General features: G+C 40.4%; 2 protein-coding genes across 16 annotated transcripts in view; one reads left to right on the top strand and one right to left on the bottom strand.

Moving 5' to 3' along the window:
• Positions 1–3151, bottom strand: part of DDX42 (DEAD-box helicase 42) — an 83513-nt gene extending 80362 nt beyond the window's left edge. Inside the window, exons 1-2 of the mRNA XM_067021882.1 lie at positions 3068–3151; positions 997–1150 (exon numbers count right to left, since the gene is read on the bottom strand). The gene's annotated coding sequence lies outside the window, so the exon portion shown is untranslated. The remainder of the gene's footprint in view (positions 1–996; positions 1151–3067) is intronic.
• Positions 3152–3166: 15 nt separating this feature from the next.
• Positions 3167–19907, top strand: part of STRADA (STE20 related adaptor alpha) — a 29811-nt gene continuing 13070 nt past the window's right edge. For 2 of the 15 annotated variants that reach the window (XM_067021897.1, XM_067021896.1), the window contains exons 1-3: positions 3195–3279; positions 11941–11996; positions 14661–14718. Coding sequence is in view for 9 of the 15 variants with exons in the window: in XM_059046958.2 (XP_058902941.1) it covers positions 11985–12020; positions 14661–14718; positions 16968–16996 (123 nt within the window). In the remaining 6 variants the exon portion in view is untranslated. Of the gene's footprint in view, positions 3566–11940; positions 12021–14660; positions 14719–16967; positions 16997–19907 lie in introns of all 15 variants that reach the window. The other 13 variants (XM_059046958.2, XM_059046960.2, XM_067021888.1 and 10 more) reach the window with 13 other exon arrangements.

Genomic DNA, 19907 nt, shown 5'->3' with positions numbered 1-19907 from the left:
AGGGGATTCCCACTAGTTATTTTAATTAATATTTTATATTTTTAGAGCCCCATTCTGTCACTGCTGTGCTTCTCCCCAAAGTCCCCCACTAGAGTTAAGACACCATTGTCTGTCCTATGACTCAGAGGACAAAGAGAGGAGAATGTTGTTGGCTGTCCCACGTTGGAAAACCTGTCTTGAGTGGCTTCTGTTACACACTACTAAAACAATAGTGAAAAGTATTTTCTCAGTTTCTGGAGTTTGGTGATGGGCTGAAGATTTATTTGCATTTGGAAAAAAAAGGTAATGTTTTTATCTTTGCACAAGTTGAATGCCATCTTCTCAGCTCTGAACTGAGAAATAATACCAATTTCAGAGGAAAGTTTTTTGTTTTGTTTTCCCTGAAAGGGGGAACTTTGTGTCTACTACTATACTGCTCTTAATGGATATTATTAGGTTATATTTTCATCTTTTAAAATTAATTGTCCTCTTTAATTTCACCTATTTTGCTTTTCCAAATAGTGTAACTTTTATTTATGTAAAAGACACCCAGGCCTTTTAAAGTATTTAGTTCCATGGGAGTTATTTGGAGATCAGATAATATATCCGCCTAGGTTATTTGTTGTATCAACTTTGCTTTGCTATCACATTTCCAACTTAAATGCTTAAATAGCTTTCTTTTGTCTCTTTCTTGCATGCTAACTGCATCACTTAGCAAGGTTGTAGCAAAGCTAGAAATTGAAGCTAGTTTTCTGCTTCAGGAAAAGAGTCCTGGGTTTGTGGGTAGGGACCCAGGTGCTGTCCTAGTGCTGTAACAAGTCTCTTCACTTATCTATAAGTGGGCATCATCTACTCTGCCCTTTCTAAAATGCCTTTTCAGAGGATAGTAGATAACATGTATAAAGTGCTTTGACATATAAAATGCTCTATAAGTTAAATAATCCTGCTCAACTTGTTAAACTACACATTGTAAGCATTTCTAGCTCCCACTTGAGTATTTTAGGCAATCAGTTTTACCTTTCTCACAGTTAATTTACGTGGCATCTTCAAGAGGGCAGTGCACTCTGGGTGCTCAGTTAAAACGAAACAGCCAGGATCTTCGGTCCATCTCCATTCCTCTAGGCTTCAAGCAAGTTTCAGAAGGCTCCAGAAATCTTGGAGAGTCCCATCCCTTATAATACATAAGTGAAAAGCAATAGGGAGTTTGTACATCCCATGACTCAAGTCAAAAGCAAAGCAAGGAGAAACAGTTTGTAAACTCAAAATTGACCTTTCATTACACCAGTTTTCTAAGTTATCTGGATTTAACAGGCCCTTTTGCAAGGAAATTTGCTCCTTGAAACAGAGTCTAGGCCAAAAGTTTCTCAAAATATCTTTTGTGGGCAGTCCTGAAGATGATGAGATCTTTTAGACCCCTTGACCAACTGACATCCAGTTAGAAAATGACATAGCTACTGGGCTGGACATTAGAACAAATGAGAAGTACTTCCGTGTTTAAATTCCCCATTGTGGTGGCTGCATCAAGTCTGGCATCTTTCAGGCACTGACTCCTCTAGTACCCTTGATTCCAAAGACCACATGTTAAGAAGGTCTTTTCAAAAGAACATCGCAGGGGACTCCCTTGGTGGCACAGTGGTTAAGAATCCACCTGCCAAAGCAGGGGACACAGGTCCAATCCCTAGTCCTGGAGGAACCCATATGCTGCGGAGCAACTAAGCCCGTGCGCCACAACTACTGAGCCTGCGCTCTAGAGCCCACGAGCAACAACTACTGAGCCCACGTGCCACAACTACTGAAGCCCACCTGCCTACAACCCGCGCTCCGCAACAAGAGAAGCCCCAGGCACTGCAATGAAGAATAGCGCCCCCTCGCCGCGCACAGGAACGAAGACCCAACGCAGCCAAAAATAAATAAAAAATTTAAAAGTTATTTTTAAAAAGTTCAGTAATTTAAAAAAAACAACATTGCAGGGATTTTACTTCAATTTCTGCTACTATCTTGCTTTGTCAATTTACCGAGTTTGCAGCTGAGAGAAGTATCTTATTTGATGACAGAACAGTGAGGATACTGTTTTGGAATGTTAAAGCACTGGATAAGAGCAAAGTCATGTGTGTAAAATTCAGTGAGATCCTGAGATGCACTGGCAGAGTTCACATTCAGTTTTGGCATCAAATTTCCATCGGTCCCTGTTTGAATAGAGCGAACTTCTTCCCCATATTGGAAGTGAGACCAGTATAAATCCGTGTCAAGGGTCGTAGCTGGGAAGGGCGAGTGTTCATTACTTGATGGCGTATATCCTGTTTTGGACCTAGCCCACCCCACCCCCGTGGGCGGAGTAAGTCACTGGAAAAAAAAAAAAAAAAAAGCAGTCTCGCAGAAGGAAGCCTTGCTCCATCCCTTACTGCTTCATCCTTTCTCAAGCCCTGCATGCCTTAGCTTAGGCTAGCTTCCCCAGCAAGGCAAACCTGACAGGTTTCTGCAAACAGAACAGAGTTTTCAGATGTCTCTCAGAGTTGTGGGTAAGGAAGGATCCAGGACCAAAAAGATCCAGAGGGGGGAAAAAAGATAGTTGAGATATTTTCTTCCTTTTACCTAAGGTGGCACAGAAAAAGGGTGGGATTCCCCTTTGTAGCCTGTCAGTCTTGTGCCCGAGAGGCCAAAGTGAGAGGCATCTGAGATACCTTCAAGGAAACTGCGAGACTGATTTTTCCACTGAAGTCCTACCACACGAAAGGAAAAAGAACTTTAAAAAAGTACTCAAAGTAGCCAAGTCAGCAGCCAGTGTTGGTTTGCCTTATTCTCGTCCCCTTGACTCTACATTACTGAAATCATCTCACTGCCTTCCTGCTTCGGGGATGGAGGCTCTGGAGAGCCCTTTTCGGACCCCGAAGGCCACACCAACGACAAGCTAGGTCTTTGGCTTCCACACGCGGGGGAAAACGTGTCCCCTCCGTTGGAGACCTAATGCCCTCACGTATGCGCAGCGCGTAATGAGGTAACTCAGCACTGGAGAACCGCTCTCGGAGAAGCCGCTGCTGAGGGCCCGCCGCACCAGAGGAGATGCGGGAACCAGGAAGAGCTTCCCTACCTGCCGGGCCGAGCGGGCCGGGTCGGGCCTTCCTCTCCTGCGCGGGGCGAGGCGGGGCGGGGCGGTTCCTTAGCAGCCCTCCCCGGGTCCCTCTACTGCGCATGGCACGTTGCGTACCTCCCTCCCAGCAACTGGCCTGGCGGCAACGCGGCCTTAAACCAAGGAGGCGGAGCTGAGATTGGGTCGGGACTGCTTGCTAGCTCCAGGACCAGGTACCGGGCTGGCGGGGCCGCCTGGTGCGCTCCAGGGATCGGTCCCTCCTTGCTCTGACGCCGATTCCATCTCCTCGGGGGCGGGCCTCTGGCAGAGCGGCCATCCTGAGCCCCCCCCTCAACCTCTACGGGCCTCTTTTCACCCGAATTCTTCTCGATTCCCGCAATGAGGGGCTGCAGCCCGAGAGCAGAATAGGCTTGGGCCTGGCCGGGAGACACCGGAGCAGAGTTGCCGGGCGGAAGAGGCGAGCGCCTGCTCCCTCTCCTCTTCCCCCCTCATTTTCAGGTGGGAAACCTGGGGCCCAGGTGGCAGTTCGTCCTGATCTAGCAAAGAGGAGGCATATCCTGGGCTGCCCTCTCCCCGCATCCCTCCGCCTCATCCCCATCTCATCCCAGGCTGGATAGCCAGTGGGTCAGGCCCTCGTAAGGAGAGAGATCAGGTACTTCCTGAACCAGCCTAAACAGAGCTTCTGATTGTCTTGTTTTCCAAAATGTTTAAGTGCCCACAGTAGATTGGGGTGGAGATCGTGGGGGTGGGGGTAGGGAAGTGAGAGAGAGAGAAGGGGTGTGGTTAAATAAAATTGTTCAAGTTTTCAGGAAATGGGGAACTAACTTCTCTGCCCAGCCTTCTGCTAAGATATCCTAGTATATTCTAACTTGACTTCTCCCAAAAGAGCAAAAGCCGTTCGAATTGATTCTTTTCTTATTGTAATATCTGTTGGGGTAGAACCGTATTCCAATATGTATTTGTGGCATTAAAACAGTTTTTCATTGATTGATGCATACTTTTCTTTAGAGACCCCCAAGACTGTTTCTTGTCCCTGAGAGTTGAAGAAACCACATCTTTCCTGATTTTCAAATCTTCTCAGGCCAGGAGCCTATTCAACCATAAGTTAGTGCTGAACGGGTTAAATCTGTTGCCCCCCACCCTTTAACTAGGTTTCTTAGAGGTATTGTGGCTCAAATGCAGTGTTTATAGTTGTAATCGCAGACATGGAGGAAGTTTAGAAAACCAGTGACAAAAATAGGGAAAAAAGGAAAAACCAAAGTAAATGAATATCCTTTCTATACCCCTAGGCATCTGGTCAACCTCATTGTCAAATCAGGTGATGCTTTTTCAGTCATTTTATCTTTGCACACACAGTCTTGACACTTCTCCCCAAGCTTCTCTATTATCACTCATGGTTTCTAGAGCACCGGCTTTGGAACAGACCTAATCAGTCCTCCACCACTTGCCTGTGTAACTTTGGTTTTTTGTTTGTGTGTTTTTTATTTTTTGGCCATACCACACAGCTTGTGGGATCTTAGTTCCCCAGCCAGGGATCGAACCTGCAGTGCACGTGTGGAATCTTAACCACTGGACCACCAGGGAAGTCCCATGCCTGTGTAACTTTGGGCATTTAACCTGAGTCTTAATTTCCTGATCTGTAGAACGAGGATCTATAATACTTACTGTGAGCTGATCTCCGTGAAGCATTTAGCACAGATCCTGGCACATACTAAGTTCACATAAGTGTCTGCTGCTTTTATTATTTTTACCATTATTAATTTAACAGATACAGGAGTGCCAATATAAAGTGTTTTTCACAGTAGCCCCTGGGAATGCAACAGTGAACGAAATGTGTTCCCTGCCTTCACAGAGTCTCTATTCTAGTGGAGGAAACTGATAAATAGGCAGTTAAGAGAGTGGTAGGTATAAGGTTTGAATACAGAGGCCAGACATCTAACATGAGTGGGGAGGGGCGGTCAGGGAGGACTTCCTGTAGCACAGGACACCTGAGATGAGTAGTGAAGGACAGGTAAAAGTTAACAGATTGGGAGAGTGTTAGTGGTCCACAAGGGGAAGCAGGATTGTTAAAGTTTTTCCTTTGGGTTCCATTTCCTACCTGCCTTTCAAGCTCCATGTCCTAAATGTGGACCTATCCCAAGGCTTACTTCCCAGCTTTCTGCTTTTCTCTCACCATTTTCTTCTTTAGTTAATTTTTGTTGCTCATATAGCTTTAGCTGCTAACTTCCAAGTCCACAGAGCCATCTCTAACCGCTCTTTTAAGCATCAGTCTTTTCATTACTTCTCTAACTGAATGCTATTTCGACTTGGGATATATAACTGTTTTCTCAACCTCAGTATGACCTAAAAACTCAAACTCATCTTTCCACCAAAACTTCCATCTCTGAGCTTTCCCGTTTTGTCTTTGACACGCTACTCTTTTCCTAGTTACTTAGGCACAAATAAAAAAAGTCGGAGTCATCAGAGTTGTTCACAGTTAGAATGGGTTCCCTGATTAGGTAGTGAGTCTCTGGCATGAGAAGTTTTCAAGCAGAGGCTAGATAACCTTATATTCAGGAGTTTTTAAAAGCAGTTCTTCCGAAGGGTGGAGGATAGGCTCGATGACTTATGGTGTCCTTACTAACTAAATTTCTTTATTTTTCCTTCTCCCTATCCATCTATTTCTTAATATTCCCTCTGCCACAGGCTCTTATCACCACAGATGTGGTCCAGTATAATTGTATTCTAACTGGCGTCCCTTTTCTGGGTTATTTTCACCTCCCCCTCTCCCATCCCTTTGCAGATTAATACTCCTTAGAATTGTTTCTTAGAACAAGGCTTCTCAAATGTCAATATGATGGTTCACAGATCAGCAACATTACCATCTTATGGGAGCTTGTTAGAACTACCAGGCCCCACTTCAGACCTTCTGAATCAAAGTCCGTATTTTAACGAGATCCTCAACTGATTTACATGCACAATAAAGTTTGGGAGACACGACCACAGACCGCTGTTTTGTGTTTGTCACCTTTCTGTTCAAAAGCTACAGGGGCTTCCAACTGCCTGCTGAATAAAATATGTGATCTAGCCTGCACTTAAGGCCTGTTAATTGTTCTCGTATGTGTGGAGTTCTGCTTCTGTAACCACCCTCACATTAATTGGAGAGTATATGCAAAGTGCTGAAATACTGCTCGGCACACTTGGTCAGTCCTTCAGTATTACTGAGTGCCTACTCTGTGCTAGGCGCTATTCTAGAAACCAGGAGATACACCTGTGGATGTGTAAGCACTAAATAATCAGCAGCTAATACTATTTTATGCTTGGAATTCCCATTTTCTTTAGGTCCTGTTTGACATTCAAGCCCCGCGTCTTCAATGAAACTATCCAGGTCCACCTAGCTAACTGTAATCTTTCCCTTTGCTGAACTTCATAAAGTGTTGCCCATTTCTACTTTTCCTTTCCCCAGACCTGATGAATTAAAATTTTTGGAGGTGGGAGTTTGGGCGGGCATCCATAGATTTTCTAACAACACAAATGAATTTGAAACACATCCTGGTTTGGGAACCAGTGGTTCAGATCATTAGCAAAGCTGTTGAAGTGGCAGCCTAGACAGAACCAGTTCTTGGGTCTCTCCAATTGGGCAGTTATATTTGTTTATACAGTGTTTTGGAATTGACTTTATTTTCTATTTCCAGTATTTTTTCCAGAACATAGATAATTCCTTCTGAGGATAAAAATTATCTCTTTATCTACATTAATATTCTCTTTTCTTTCTGTTGTAGACTACAGATGGATATGGATGTTGTTTTCTCTTAAATTTCTTTGGCATGATGCTTTGTGTGTAATGTTATTAGACAATGTGCATTCTAATAATCTTTTTTTTCCAAATTCAATCTATATTTTTACTATTTCATGGCAAGATAAATGATTCTCAGCATGGTGGGGTGGGGCTTCTATAAGATCAGGGTTAGGGTGAGAATAAATGCAATTTGGTAAAAATCTATAGATGATTTTGAAAGCCCTCCTCACTCCCCTGGATTGAAAACCATTGCTTTGATTTCTCTGAAGCAGTTCTAAGGACTTTTAGATTCTGTGTACCACACTAAGTCCCCACCCCCATCGCTGTACCACTGCCACAACCCCTCACAACCCTACCCCCCCTTAAAAAAAGAAAGGAAATGTGGCAGGGTTTTTTCTAGATTCTTCAAAAGCATTTCCGAGTACTTATTTTAGTCATTTTACTTTTTTTTTTTTTTTTTTTTTTTTTTTTTTTCAGTACGTGGGCCTCTCACTGTCGTGGCCTCTCCCGTTGCGGCCATGGCTCACAGGCCCAGCCGCTCCGCGGCATGTGGGATCTTCCCGGACCGGTGCACGAACCCGTGTCCCCTGCATCGGCAGGCGGACTCTAAACCACTGCGCCACCATGGAAGCCCCCCATTTTACTTTTAAAATCAACTTTATTCAGATGTAATTCACCTATAACAAAATACACTTTTTTTTTTTTTTTTTTGGTTTTTTTGGTGGCGCTGGGTCTTCATTGTGGCGTGCAGGCTTCTCTGGTTGCAGCGCACAGGCTTTAGAGCATGCGGGCTCAGTAGTTGCAGTGTGCGGGCTTAGTTGCGGTGTGTGGGATCTTAGTTCCCTGACCAGGGATCGACGGGCCCCCTGCATTGGGAGCGCAGAGTCTTAATCACTGGACCACCAAGGAAGTCTCAAATACGCCTGTATTAAGTGTACAGTTTGTTGAGTTTTGACAGATATACTCACATAACCACCATGCAATAAAGATACAGAACTTTTTCATCACCCTGAAAAGTTCTCATGTGTCTCTTTGAAGTTGGTCCCTCATCTCACTATTGGTCCCAGGCAAGCAAGATCTGCTTTCTGGGACTTCCCTGGTGGCTCAGAGTTTAAGAATCCACCTGCCAGTTCAGGGGACACGGGTTCAATACCTGGTCCAGGAAGATCCCACATGCCACAGAGCAACTTAGCCCATGTGCCACAACTACTGAGCCTGTGTGCCACAACTACTGAAGGCTGCGTGCCTAGTGCCTGTGCTCTGCAACAAGAGAAGCCACCGCAATGAGAAGCCTGTGCACCGCAATGAAGAGTAGCCCCGCCACAGCTAGAGAAAGCCTGTGCGCAGCAATGAAGACCCAATGCAGCCAAAATTAATACATAAAATAAATAACTTTATAAAAAAAAGATCTGTTTTCTGTTGTATTTTTACTTTTTCTAGAATTTCATGTAAATGGAAACAGTATGTAGATCTGTGTCTGACTTCTTTCACTTAACATGAAGTTGTTACCTATATCAGTAGTTTGTTCCTTTTTATTGCTGAGTAGTATTACATTGGTGTATGTACCACATTTTTAAAATCCATTTACCATTTGGTAGATGTTTGGATTGTTTCCAGTTTGGGGCTCTTGTGAATAATGCTTTTACGAGCATTCATGTACAAGTTTATGAGAAAATATGTTTTCATTTCTCTTGAGTAGATTACCTAGGAGCAGAATTATTGGGTCATAAGAAGCTGCTAAACCATTTTCCAGCGTGGCCATATGTGTTTGCATTCCCACCAGCAACGTATGAGAGTTCCAGTTGGTTGATATCAACACTTAGTATTGTCAGTTTTTATGTTTAGCCATTTTGGTGGGTGCTTAGTGGTATCTCATTGTTGGTTTATGTACATTTCCCTGATGACAAGTGATGTTGAACATCATTTCATGTGCTTAGTGGCCACTCATATATCTTCTGTTTAGATATGTTGCCCATTGTTTAAGCTGAGTTGTTTTATTATTGCGTATAGAAATTCTTTATATATTCTGTATATAAAGTCCTTTGTAGACACACACACACACACACACACACACATATACATGCACACACAATATGTTTTCTCACAATCTTTTCATTTTCTTAGTGGTGTCTTTCAAAGGCAGACATTTTAAATTTTGATAAAGATCAATTTATCATATTTTTGTTTTATATTTCATGTTCTTGATGTTCTTTTTTTTTTTTTTTTTTTTTTTTTTTTGTGGTATGCGGGCCTCTCACTGCCGTGGCCTCTCCCGTTGCGGAGCACAGGCTCCGGACGCGCAGGCTCAGCGGCCATGGCTCACGGGCCCAGCCGCTCCGCGGCACGTGGGATCCTCCCGGACCGGGGCACGAACCCTCATCCCCTGCATCGGCAGGCGGACTCTCAACCACTGCGCCACCAGGGAAGCCCCATTGATGTTCTTTTTTTGAATCTCTACTTATCCCAAGATCATGAAGATTTTCTCCTCTGTTTTCTTTAGTAGTTTTAACTTTCTCTTTAGTTCTATGATCCATTTCAAGTTAGTTTTTGTGTACAATGTTAGGTAAGGGTCAATGTTCATTTTTTCTAAATAGATATCAAGTTGTATCCAGACTATCTTTCCCCATGAAATTACTTTGGCCATTCTTTTGAAAATTAATTGTCCATATATGCATGGGTCTATTTCTGGATTCTCTGTTCTGTTCCACTGATCCATTTGTCTATCCTTAGACCAAAGTACACTGTCTTGATTACTATAGCAATAAAGTAAGTCTGGAAATCAGGTAATGTAAGTCATAACTTTCTTTTTCAAAACTGTTTTGGCTATTTTAGGTCTCTTGTATTTCCATGTAAACCTTAAACTTAGCTTATCAATTTCTTTAAAAAGTCTGCTGGAATTTTGATTAGCATTGCACTGAATCTGTAGATCAATTTGGAGAGAATTAACATCTTAATGATATAGAGTCTTCCAATCTATGAACATGGTGCACACCTCTCATCTAGATCATCTTTAATCCCTCTTAGCAGTGTTTTATAATTTTAAACGTACAGGTCTTATCCATAATTTATTAAAATATTCCCAATTATTTTATGGTTTTGTAGGTATTATTGATGGTAATGTTTTTTAAATTTCATTTTCTACTTGGTCGTTGCTAGTATATAGAAATACAAGTGCATTTTATAATTGACCTTTCTAAATTCATTTTAAGTATAATGATTTTTTTATAGAATACTTAGAGTTTTCTATGTATACAATCATGTCTACATAGAAAATCATAAAGAATTTTACATCTTTTCCAATCTATATGCCTTTTATTTCTTCTTGCCTTTTTGCATTGGCCAAGACCACTAGTACAATGATGAATAGCAGAACATTAGATAAGAACATTCTTGCTTTCCTTCTGTCCTTAGAAGAAACTCATTCATTCTTTTTACTGTTCATAGATGTTAGCTATAAATTTTTTTTTAATTTTTGAATTTAATTTAATTTATTTTTTTATACAGCAGGTTCTTATTAGTCATCAATTTTATACACATCAGTGTATACATGTCAATCCCAATCGCCCAATTCAGCACACCACCACCACCACCCCCCAAAAATTTTTTATACATATCTTTTAGCAAGTTGACTTGGTAAATTCTATTTCTATTCTATTCCTAGTTGACTATTCCTAATTGACTAAGATTTTTTTTTTTTAACTTGTGGGTTAGTGTTGAATTTTGTTAGATACTTTTTCTTCATCTATTGAAATGATTGTATTTTTACTTGCTTACTCAGTTAATAAAGTAAAATGACATTGATTCATTTTTAAAAATTCCTTAAAATTGGTTGTTCTTTATTTGCAGACAACTTCAAACAAAGACAGTTTTGTGTACATTGATTCATTTTTAAATGTTAAACCAATCTGTTATTCCTGAAGTAAACCCCACTCGGTCATGATGTATTATGCTTTTAGCCATTCTAGATATAAATTCTTAACTATAAATAGCAAACATAAAATAAGATCAGGATGATATGAAAAAAGATACATTTGAGAAATGGCAAAAGCTCATGAAAATGGGTAACAAAAATGTAAAACTTAGTAGAAAGTTTGGAAAATAAAGTTTGAAGAAGTCTCCTAGAAAGCAGAGAGTTGTAAAACATGAGTGAAATAAATACAAAATTGGGGGCTAATTCTAGAAGTACACCTTTAACTATTAGAGTTTCTGTTCCTATTTCTTGTCAAAGAAATGATATTCCCCAGAATTGGAAGCCCCAAATCTCCACACTATAAAGGCTGACTAAGTGCAACTGACTAAGCAGCTAGTCTAGATTGCAGCAGGATGGAGGGCCTCTGGAAGGCCGTCTCCAGGGGAAAATTGGAATGGATGAGTTTGAGTGTATGGAACAACACACTGATGAGACTAATAGAAATGTTGAAGTATTTGGAAAAGTTAATAGCTGCACGGAAAAACAAGCAAGTGAAAAAATGAGGCAATTATTAACTCTAGCGAGGAAAAATGAGTGTGTGGGAAAGAAGACGTGGTCATCTCTGTTTACCTCAGCGAAGAACCATGTTTGCATAGTCCTAGTAATGTAAATTTGGACTATAGTTTTAACCAAAATTTATGTCAGAACTATGTTGGGAGAATGAAGGCAGGAATGTAGGGTGCAGGAAGTTGATGTAGGAGAGCTTGGTCTTCACCTACCATGGTAGGAAGTTAGTAAATGTCTAAAATGGATAAGTCATGACATATAAACAGCATTTAAGAATGATGATAAAAAGGAGGATAAACAGACAAAAGAATTGAAGGTAATTGCTTCTCAGAGGGGTCAGTGGAGGGTTGGGTCTTGAGAAATTTAAAAATTAATTTAAACCATAAAAACCCTATAAAAAACTTCTCTTACAGATATTGCAGTATTTCAGAATGTATTGGCCAAAGTACATCCAGGTTTATTGTCACTGAAAGTTTCTCTAAACAAATCTTTAGAATCTAGGAATTTGTAGGTCTAGTACAGCGCTTTGAATGGTAGACCATAGTAAGTTTTTGTTAATCAACAAATATTTCTATAAAAGCAGATTTGACTAACAACCTGTGTCTATTTTCCTTTTAGGTTTAAATTTTTGAAATTGAAGTAGGTCTACACGTTAGGAACTCATGTCTTTCCTTGTAAGTAAACCAGAGCGAATTAGGGTGAGTGCTTCTCTTCTTCTGGCTTTACTATTTTTTATTTTCTGAAAAGCAGTGTGTTTGGCAGATATTGTAGGAGGTTTTTTGGGGTTTTTTTTTAATGAGATGTTCAGAATCATACAGAAGTGAGGGATGTAGAAAGTAAAGCACGTATTGCAGCCTCCAGTCCTAAGAAAAGAACTTGCAGGGACTTCCCTGGTGGCTCATTGGTTAAGAATCCACCTGCGAATGCAGGGGACATGGGTTTGAGCCCTGGTCTGGGAAGATCCCATGTGCTGCAGAGCAACTAAGCCTGTGAGCCACAACTACAGAGCCTGTGTGCCACAACTACTGAAGCCCACGCACCTAGAGCCTGTGCTCCACAACATGAGAAGCCACCACAATGAGAAGCCCGTGCACTGCAACGAAGAGTAGCCCCCGCTCACCACAACTAGAGAAAGCCTGCATGCAGTGGTGAAGACCCAAGGCAGCCAAAAATAAATAATAAATACATTTTTTTAAAAAAGAAACGAATTTGCAGGCAGAGGCTGACCAGAGACATAGAATATACCCACCAGCTTGTCTGATAGAGAAGAAACAAGGTAGCTTATTTTATGATTATCAGTCATTCAACATTAAATAAGTTGCTGGCCCTTTTCAGTGTAGATGTGTACCCACTAACGATCTGCCTGTTTCCTATGCGTTTTCAGTGAGTTTGTGTGTTTTAAAAATCAGCATCAGACTTCCCTGGTGGCTCAGTGCTGGGAAGTCCGCCTGCCAGTGCAGGGGACACGGGTTCGAGCCCTGGTCCAGGAAGATCCCACATGCCGCAGAGCAGCTAAGCCTGTGTGCCACAACTACTGAGCCTGGGCTCTGGAGCCTGTGAGCCACAACTACTGAACCCACATGCCACAACTACTGAGCCTGTGCTCTAGAGCCAGTGAGCCACAACTGCTGAGCCTGTGTGCCACAACTACTGAGGCCCGTGTGGCTAGAGCCTGTGCTCTGCAACGAGAAGCCACTGCAATGAAAAGCCCACGCACCACAACAAAGAGTAGCCCCTGTTCACTGCCGCTAGAGAAAGCCCACGTGCAGCAACAAGGACCCAATGCAGCTGAAAATAAATAAATTAATTAATTTTTTAAAAATCAGCATCAGACTGTAATCATTGGAACACTTTTTTGAACCTGGGCCCTTGGCAGTGAAGGCACGGAGTCCTAACCACTGGACCACCAGGGAACTCCCATCATAGGTTTTAATTGAAGGCTTTTTGAAAAATTTTATTATACCTGAGAACTTCACTAGCTAAAATGACCTCAAGAACAAATACTGGATTGAGCTTCTTTACAAGCTTCCTGAATGATTTCCTAAAAGGCTGTCTTGTTTATTATCAAGTACTTAATTTCTAACTGCTGTAGTTATTATTTTAAAATTCTGTAACACTGTATATGTACTGTGAGACATTGTGAATATACCACTTTCTTTTTTTTTTTTCTTTTTTTTCTCTTTTGGCTGCACGGCTTGTGGGATCTCAGTTCCCCAACCAGGGACTGAACCTGGGCCACAGCAGTGAAAGCCTGGAATCCTAACCACTAGGCCACCAGGGAACTCCCTTAATATACCACTTTCTTTAAATATTAAGGTGTAAATTATATTTTATGTTCCAGTGAATATAAATTTTTAATATCAATTTCTTTTAATTTATGGTGTTCTTTTTTTAATTTGGAAAAAAATGATATAGAGAATGATGTTATAGTTTCAATTCATAGTCCATATTATGCAACTTATTTCTGAATGTTCCTTAATCTTCCTTTTTCTTATGTTTATGCGGTAAGAATAATTTATATTGGAAAGAGTAAACCTCGCTATTAATTAAGAGAAACAAAACAGAATCCTTCCTTAGCCTGAACTCTACCCAGTGGAAAGAATACCCCTAAGCCAAGCTTTAATACCAGCCCTTGAGTGAAATATAACCTTGATCCCATTGCTTTTATGTATGAGCTTCTTTTCTATTTCAACCTAACCTGATTCAGGTGAAACCAGACCGCTGATCAGTATGATGGAAATCCAATACTCGTTTGAAATAGTCTAGTAAAGTGAACCATAGATTAGTCATGCTAGTTTGGTCCTTGTAAACTTGGTAGAAAATGTAAACGTTGGTGATGTCTTTAGAAATCCTAGTGGATGAAAGAATATGCAGTTTGCGATTTCCTTTTACAAACTAATAGAGGCTTGTGAAAAACTTGTTTCATCCCTATTTTCTGTGTGTGAATTCCAGCATTTTTCAAATTGGCATTAATGATCCAAAGCATCTGTAATAGACAGCCATGGAATGAATAAGATGGAACCGAAAGGCAGTTTTATATATAGGAAGGACAAAAGCATTCTTCATTATTAGGGCCAGTACTACTTATTTCTCATCTGTCTGATTTAAGAATTGTTCATCAAATTAGGCAAAGAAGAATAGAGAAAGGAATTAATCTATTGTTTTCAGCTGATTTAAATCCAAGATTCTTTTCAAAACTTTTCCATAGAAATGTAGCTTAACTGTACTGCATGATTCGCTTTTTGTAGTTGTCTTTTTGTCTGTCTATCTAATGGCTGATAGCTAATTTTTTGTGGCTTGGAAGAAATACTAATTCTCTTTGGGGTTTTCCTCTTTAGCGGTGGGTCTCGGAAAAGTTCATTGTTGAGGGCTTAAGAGATTTGGAACTATTTGGAGGTAAGTACAGTATGGCATTTAGCCATCACTTCAGGATAAATATCACTGCCTTTTGTTGATTAAATCAATTTATAGAAATTAGCAATTTAAGGGCAAGTTGTTATATTTGTTTGGCTACAGCTGTTATATTTACTTGGCTCCTTTTTGAATCCATGCTTTCCCCAAAATTTGAGGACTAATCTGGCATTTGTCCTTGGCCTGCCTTGATTGTTAGAAAGCCAGTATTTACTTAAAAGCACACGTGTTTCTTCTAAGTATTTGTCTATGAAATACATATTCTTAAAGGAAAAAAAGGAGGTGTTTAAAAGTCTCTAGCCTTGAAGATTTAAAAAATAAAATTATAGTCAGGACAAAGGTAGCAGTGATATAAAAGTTACGGTTTTTCTGATCAATCTAGTTGACTTATCTTTCCATGAGACTTAGAGACTAGAGAAAAAAAAATCTGTCAGGACAAAAATACTAACTTCCTATTGTAAAATCTAAATGTTGATTCAGAAGTAAAGTAGGTTTGCAATTTTGAGGTTTAACAAATCCTGGCACTCGCCTTTGGCTATTTTCCAATCGAGCTGTTTTGGGAACTGTGATCTTGACTTAAGGCAAGGAAAATTCTTTTTCTATAAAAATAGTAGTAAAGCCCCTTTCTTTTTATCTGTATACCATGATACTCTCTTCAGCTCCTATAGCTAAAGAAATGGGTTATCAGATAGAGTATGTTGGTTAACTGATCCAGACTACCTCGAGAGGCTTGAGTAATTGAAAACTCAAACTTGTTACTAGGTGGCACCTATTAATTTATTTTCCCTACTGCCACTCAAAGAACTTCTGGAGTTGAATTATTCATAAACTTTGTCAAAGGGTTTTATAGAAGACAAATAAGAGTTTAGAAAAATGGTGAGTTTTTTTTTTTTTTTTGGTTATAAAGAATAAAAAATAATCTGCACAGTAAAGGAAAGGCTAATGGAACAAAAATACTATGTTCTGGTGCTATTCTCATTTTTTTCCCCATCATTAATGGCAATACAGTGGTTTAAAAGTAAACATTGGCATTGATGGAAATTGAGTTGGAAGTCCAGTTTACATTAATTAGCTAAAAATATTCCAGTTATGTGAATTAGATTAATGGATTTTGGTTTCATTGTCTTGAGTGTAGGATCTCTGGATGTCTTTTGATAATTCCCTAGTCTCTGATCTGAGGAGGACGAAGAGATTGTTCTGTATATTGTTTACAGCTTAATGAAGTGTATGTTACCAAGGTGATACAGCTTGGAATTTACCTCCTGCTCTAAGAAGCCTTGGTTTGATTTCCTTTTACCTATTCACCTGGCTTCTTATCTTTGACTTGTAAGAAGCCCCTCTTAAGCAACCACTCCTGCCATTTGTATACCAGAAAACTGATGTCCATGGCACACACACAAAAATCTTATTTTGATAAGTTGAGGCTAATTTACTCAGCATCCAGTATCTAGCAATATAATTTAAGATATTTGGAGATGTGTAATCATTCCAGTACTTTACAGTTAAAATCTTTACTTTGATCACTTTTCAGAATAGAGAAAATAAAAAGCACAGATACAGAATTTGTCTTCTTTTGGAGCAGAAAGTCATTTAAGTTGTCCTTTGCTTTATCCATATTCATCAGGAGTAGCAGAGGGCAAAAAAGCCCTTGCTTTATTTTCATTTAGACTAGAATGTATCTGACCGGAGAATCAAATTGGGTAACGGTCCCACAAACACATGTTACTGTATTAAAACTTTATTGTCTTTTTTTTGTTTGTTTTTTGGCAAACCTGTTTTCTAGTCCCTGCACTCCCTGGGAAATAGCCAACCATGTATATAATTTTATAACGAATTTTTTGTTCACAGTTTAAGATTCTGAAACTAGCCTATTGAAAGTAACATTGTGCGCTGATGGAAAGTAATTGCATGACCAGAACTATAGCAGTTGAGTTGTACTCAGTAAAGAATACCCATAGAATAAGAGCCTTGCCAAGTTTTGAAGAGCCATAGATTCATGTTTAAAACTCCATTTATCTGCAACATTTTTACTGTGTACCTCTGGGTGTGTGTGTGTGTGTGTGTGTGTGTGTGTGTGTGTGTTTATATGTAGCACTGCAGGCACTTTTTGCTGTAATGATTCTTAAGTGGTTTCCATTAATAAATGTAGTCCTAAGTGCAGTAATTGCTGTTCTGAACGTGGGTGTGTCTTCTTCCAAAACCCAAAATGCCAACACTCAATCTCTCCACTCCAGAGCAGCCTCCGGGTGACACTCGGAGAAAAGTAAGTGACTTTCCAGGCTCTAGTACTGTGGCTTGTTGCATGGAGGTGACTTGTGGAATGTTGTATGTTTTTTTGGTTGGCTTATCATTTTATGTTTCTGCTCATCTGTCATTGGGTTTTATACATGGTATAATTATTCTACTTGTGGGGACTTAGGTTTCACCCTAGAGAGATTCTGATATGTACTTTGAAAACTGAAAAACTCTCAGGCATTTTTTCTCTCTCCTCTCCTTCGTAGCCCTACCAGTCACCTGCCACCCCCTCCAAAAACTAAAAGGGACAGTTTCAACACTCTAACATGTGGTTATCTTTCAGTAGCTAGTAGTACTAAATTTCCCATCTTTAGTCTATTAATAATAGATTTCAGTCCACAGAGATAATATAGATCTCTGTCTAGATTATAAGGCAGGACGTCAAATCTAGTTTCAAAACAAAACCCCATGTTTTAAAGTACAAAACAGAAAATGTATTTTTTTTTGGCAGAAGTTTCAAGACTCTTGCCCTGCTTCTTACTCTTCTAGTTTATGTCACCGGTGGAAATAACAGCAGCGTACCAAGCTGCTTTAAAAAAAAAATTAATTTATTTGTTTATTTATTTACTTATTTTTGGCTGCCTTGGGTCTTCGTTGCTGCATGCTCTAGTTGGGGCAAGCAGTGGCTTCTCTTGTTGCGGAGCATGGACTCTAGGGCACGTGGGCTTCAGTAGTTGTGGCATGCAGGCTCAGTAGTTGTGGCTTGCAGGCTCTAGAGCTCATGCTCAGTAGCTGTGGCACACGGGCTTCACTGCTCCATGTCATGTGGGATCTTCCCGGATGAGGGCTCGAACCTGTGTTCCCTGCATTGGCAGGTGCATTCTTAACCACTGTGCCACCAGGGAAGTCCCCAAGCTGCTTTTGATACTGTGAATCAGTGTCTTATACTGAGAGGATAAGAGCCCTTTTCTCCATAGACTTCTTCCTCTTTTCAGATAACAGACCTTTGTGCCTTTTGCAGGCAGCTCCAAGGTGAGTGAAGGGTAATGCTGCTGACTAGGAATTTCTTTCTGAGTAAAGCTTGGCTGTGCTTTACTAGCCAAGAGCACTTCACTATCAGATCCCAATATTTTCCAGTCAGGAGACCAAAAACGTGCCCTATAGGATCAGTTGGGTATTTTTCCAGAGTACAGTGCCAATTATATATAGTTCTTATATTTTCACAGCTGCTGATGTTATACCAAAAGTTATCCTGTGTGAAACCTTTGGGAGGTTGAACGTACTTATTTGTTGGACATTTCATAAATATTGTGTTTGTGTGCTTAATTGTATTTTGTTTTAAGCTCTTTAAACAAAGTTATCATTTTATGGTCATTTCTGGATAGCAGTAGCTTATGTAGTTTCCAAATGCTTCAAAATGAACAAAGTGCTTTTCATGGTGGGGGAAACTAAGAAAAGACTTTGATAGAATTAGTTTCTTTCTCTAGGCAATTTGAGATTATACATTATACTAATAAAACTGTACCATGCTATGTTTAAAGAGAATGGGCTAAATATCTCCTTTTCATCTGAATTTTGACCTTTCTAAGTCGGAAGCAGTATAATGGACTAACCTGCCTTTCTTGTGGTAAAACCAGACCAAATCTCTTCCTTTCAAAATATTGCCTTTGTTTGTTTTCCTAAATAAAGGTCGCCTTCTGTCTGAGTTCAGACTATAGAACATCCACAAAGTAGAAAGTATCCATTTTAGGGTCATTTCCAGGGAGTTGGGGACAGAATGGTAGAGGGGTCACAGCAACCACCAGACTAGTTCATTTCATGCGATTCTGGCTTGCGCAATGAACTCATATTCCCAATTACCTAAAGAATTTCATTTTCTAAACCTAACACTTTGAAATAGTTTTCCATAGTCAACAAAGACAGTAGAAATATTGTCAAGTTACAAACTAATCATATCAGTAGTTTAATGAATCATTTCTCACCTGAGCTCAACAAAAGTGTGGCTTTAGTGTGTGGCCTGGTAGGTAGTATGTCTTACTTGCGCTCCTGGCAAGGAAAAGGGAGATAGGTAATTTTTTTTAAAAAGTATCCTATATGTAGTTTATCCAAAGGGAGTTATTTAAAGTGCATATAAAAGAGTTTTTTTTTAATCTCAGGTCTCAGCTGTCCCTCATAATCCTTTGTTTTTCAAATTAGAGAAACAAGGAGTTTGTCTAGAGATCAGAGGAGAGACCTTCAAATACAAGGTCGTTCTAGGTTTGTTCTCATTGGGGCCATATTGTTACCCGCTAAAAAATGCAGTACTTTCTCACATGCAGGTGTTGGATTCTGATCTGTGAAGTTCCCCTGGTAACAGGGGAGCTAGGGAATGTGTTGTAGGAGGGCTGGCAGTTGCAGTATAAGTCAGCATGTTGAACTGTCTCCAGTGGAACCGACTGGTACCTTTTCTCTCCTCTTCAGCCCATGGGAATAACAAGGTCATGGGCAGAAAACCTCCTGAGTTCAAACGTTGCTTAAATGATTACTTTTGAAGTAGATGCCAGCACTGTTGTAGGCATTGGGGAATACATCAGTGAAGAAGACAGACGGGCCCTGCCCTGACAGAGCTTGCCTTCTAGTAGAGAAGACGGGCAACAGACAAAATAAACTGCAGTGATCACTATGAAGAAAATCACAGTGATCACAGCGAAGAAAATAAAAGCAAGATGACATAATAAAGTGACTGGGAGCTACTTTACTTGGCGGGACAGAGTCTTCAATGAATAGGTGACATTTAAGTTGAGACCTCAATGACGCGGAGGAGCAGCGACGAGAAAATGGTGGGGCAGGAGTGTTCCGAACAAAGGGGCAGCTGGCGCGAGTTTGCTAAGACTGCTGGTTCGTGGGGGGCAGGTGCAGTGAGTAAAGGCAGCCCTGTGTGGGGTGAAGACGTGGAAGTC

This window comes from Kogia breviceps, chromosome 19 (genome assembly GCF_026419965.1).
Source record: "Kogia breviceps isolate mKogBre1 chromosome 19, mKogBre1 haplotype 1, whole genome shotgun sequence".
NCBI lineage: Eukaryota > Metazoa > Chordata > Mammalia > Artiodactyla > Physeteridae > Kogia > Kogia breviceps.
This window is presented reverse-complemented; position numbering and strand designations above follow the sequence as displayed.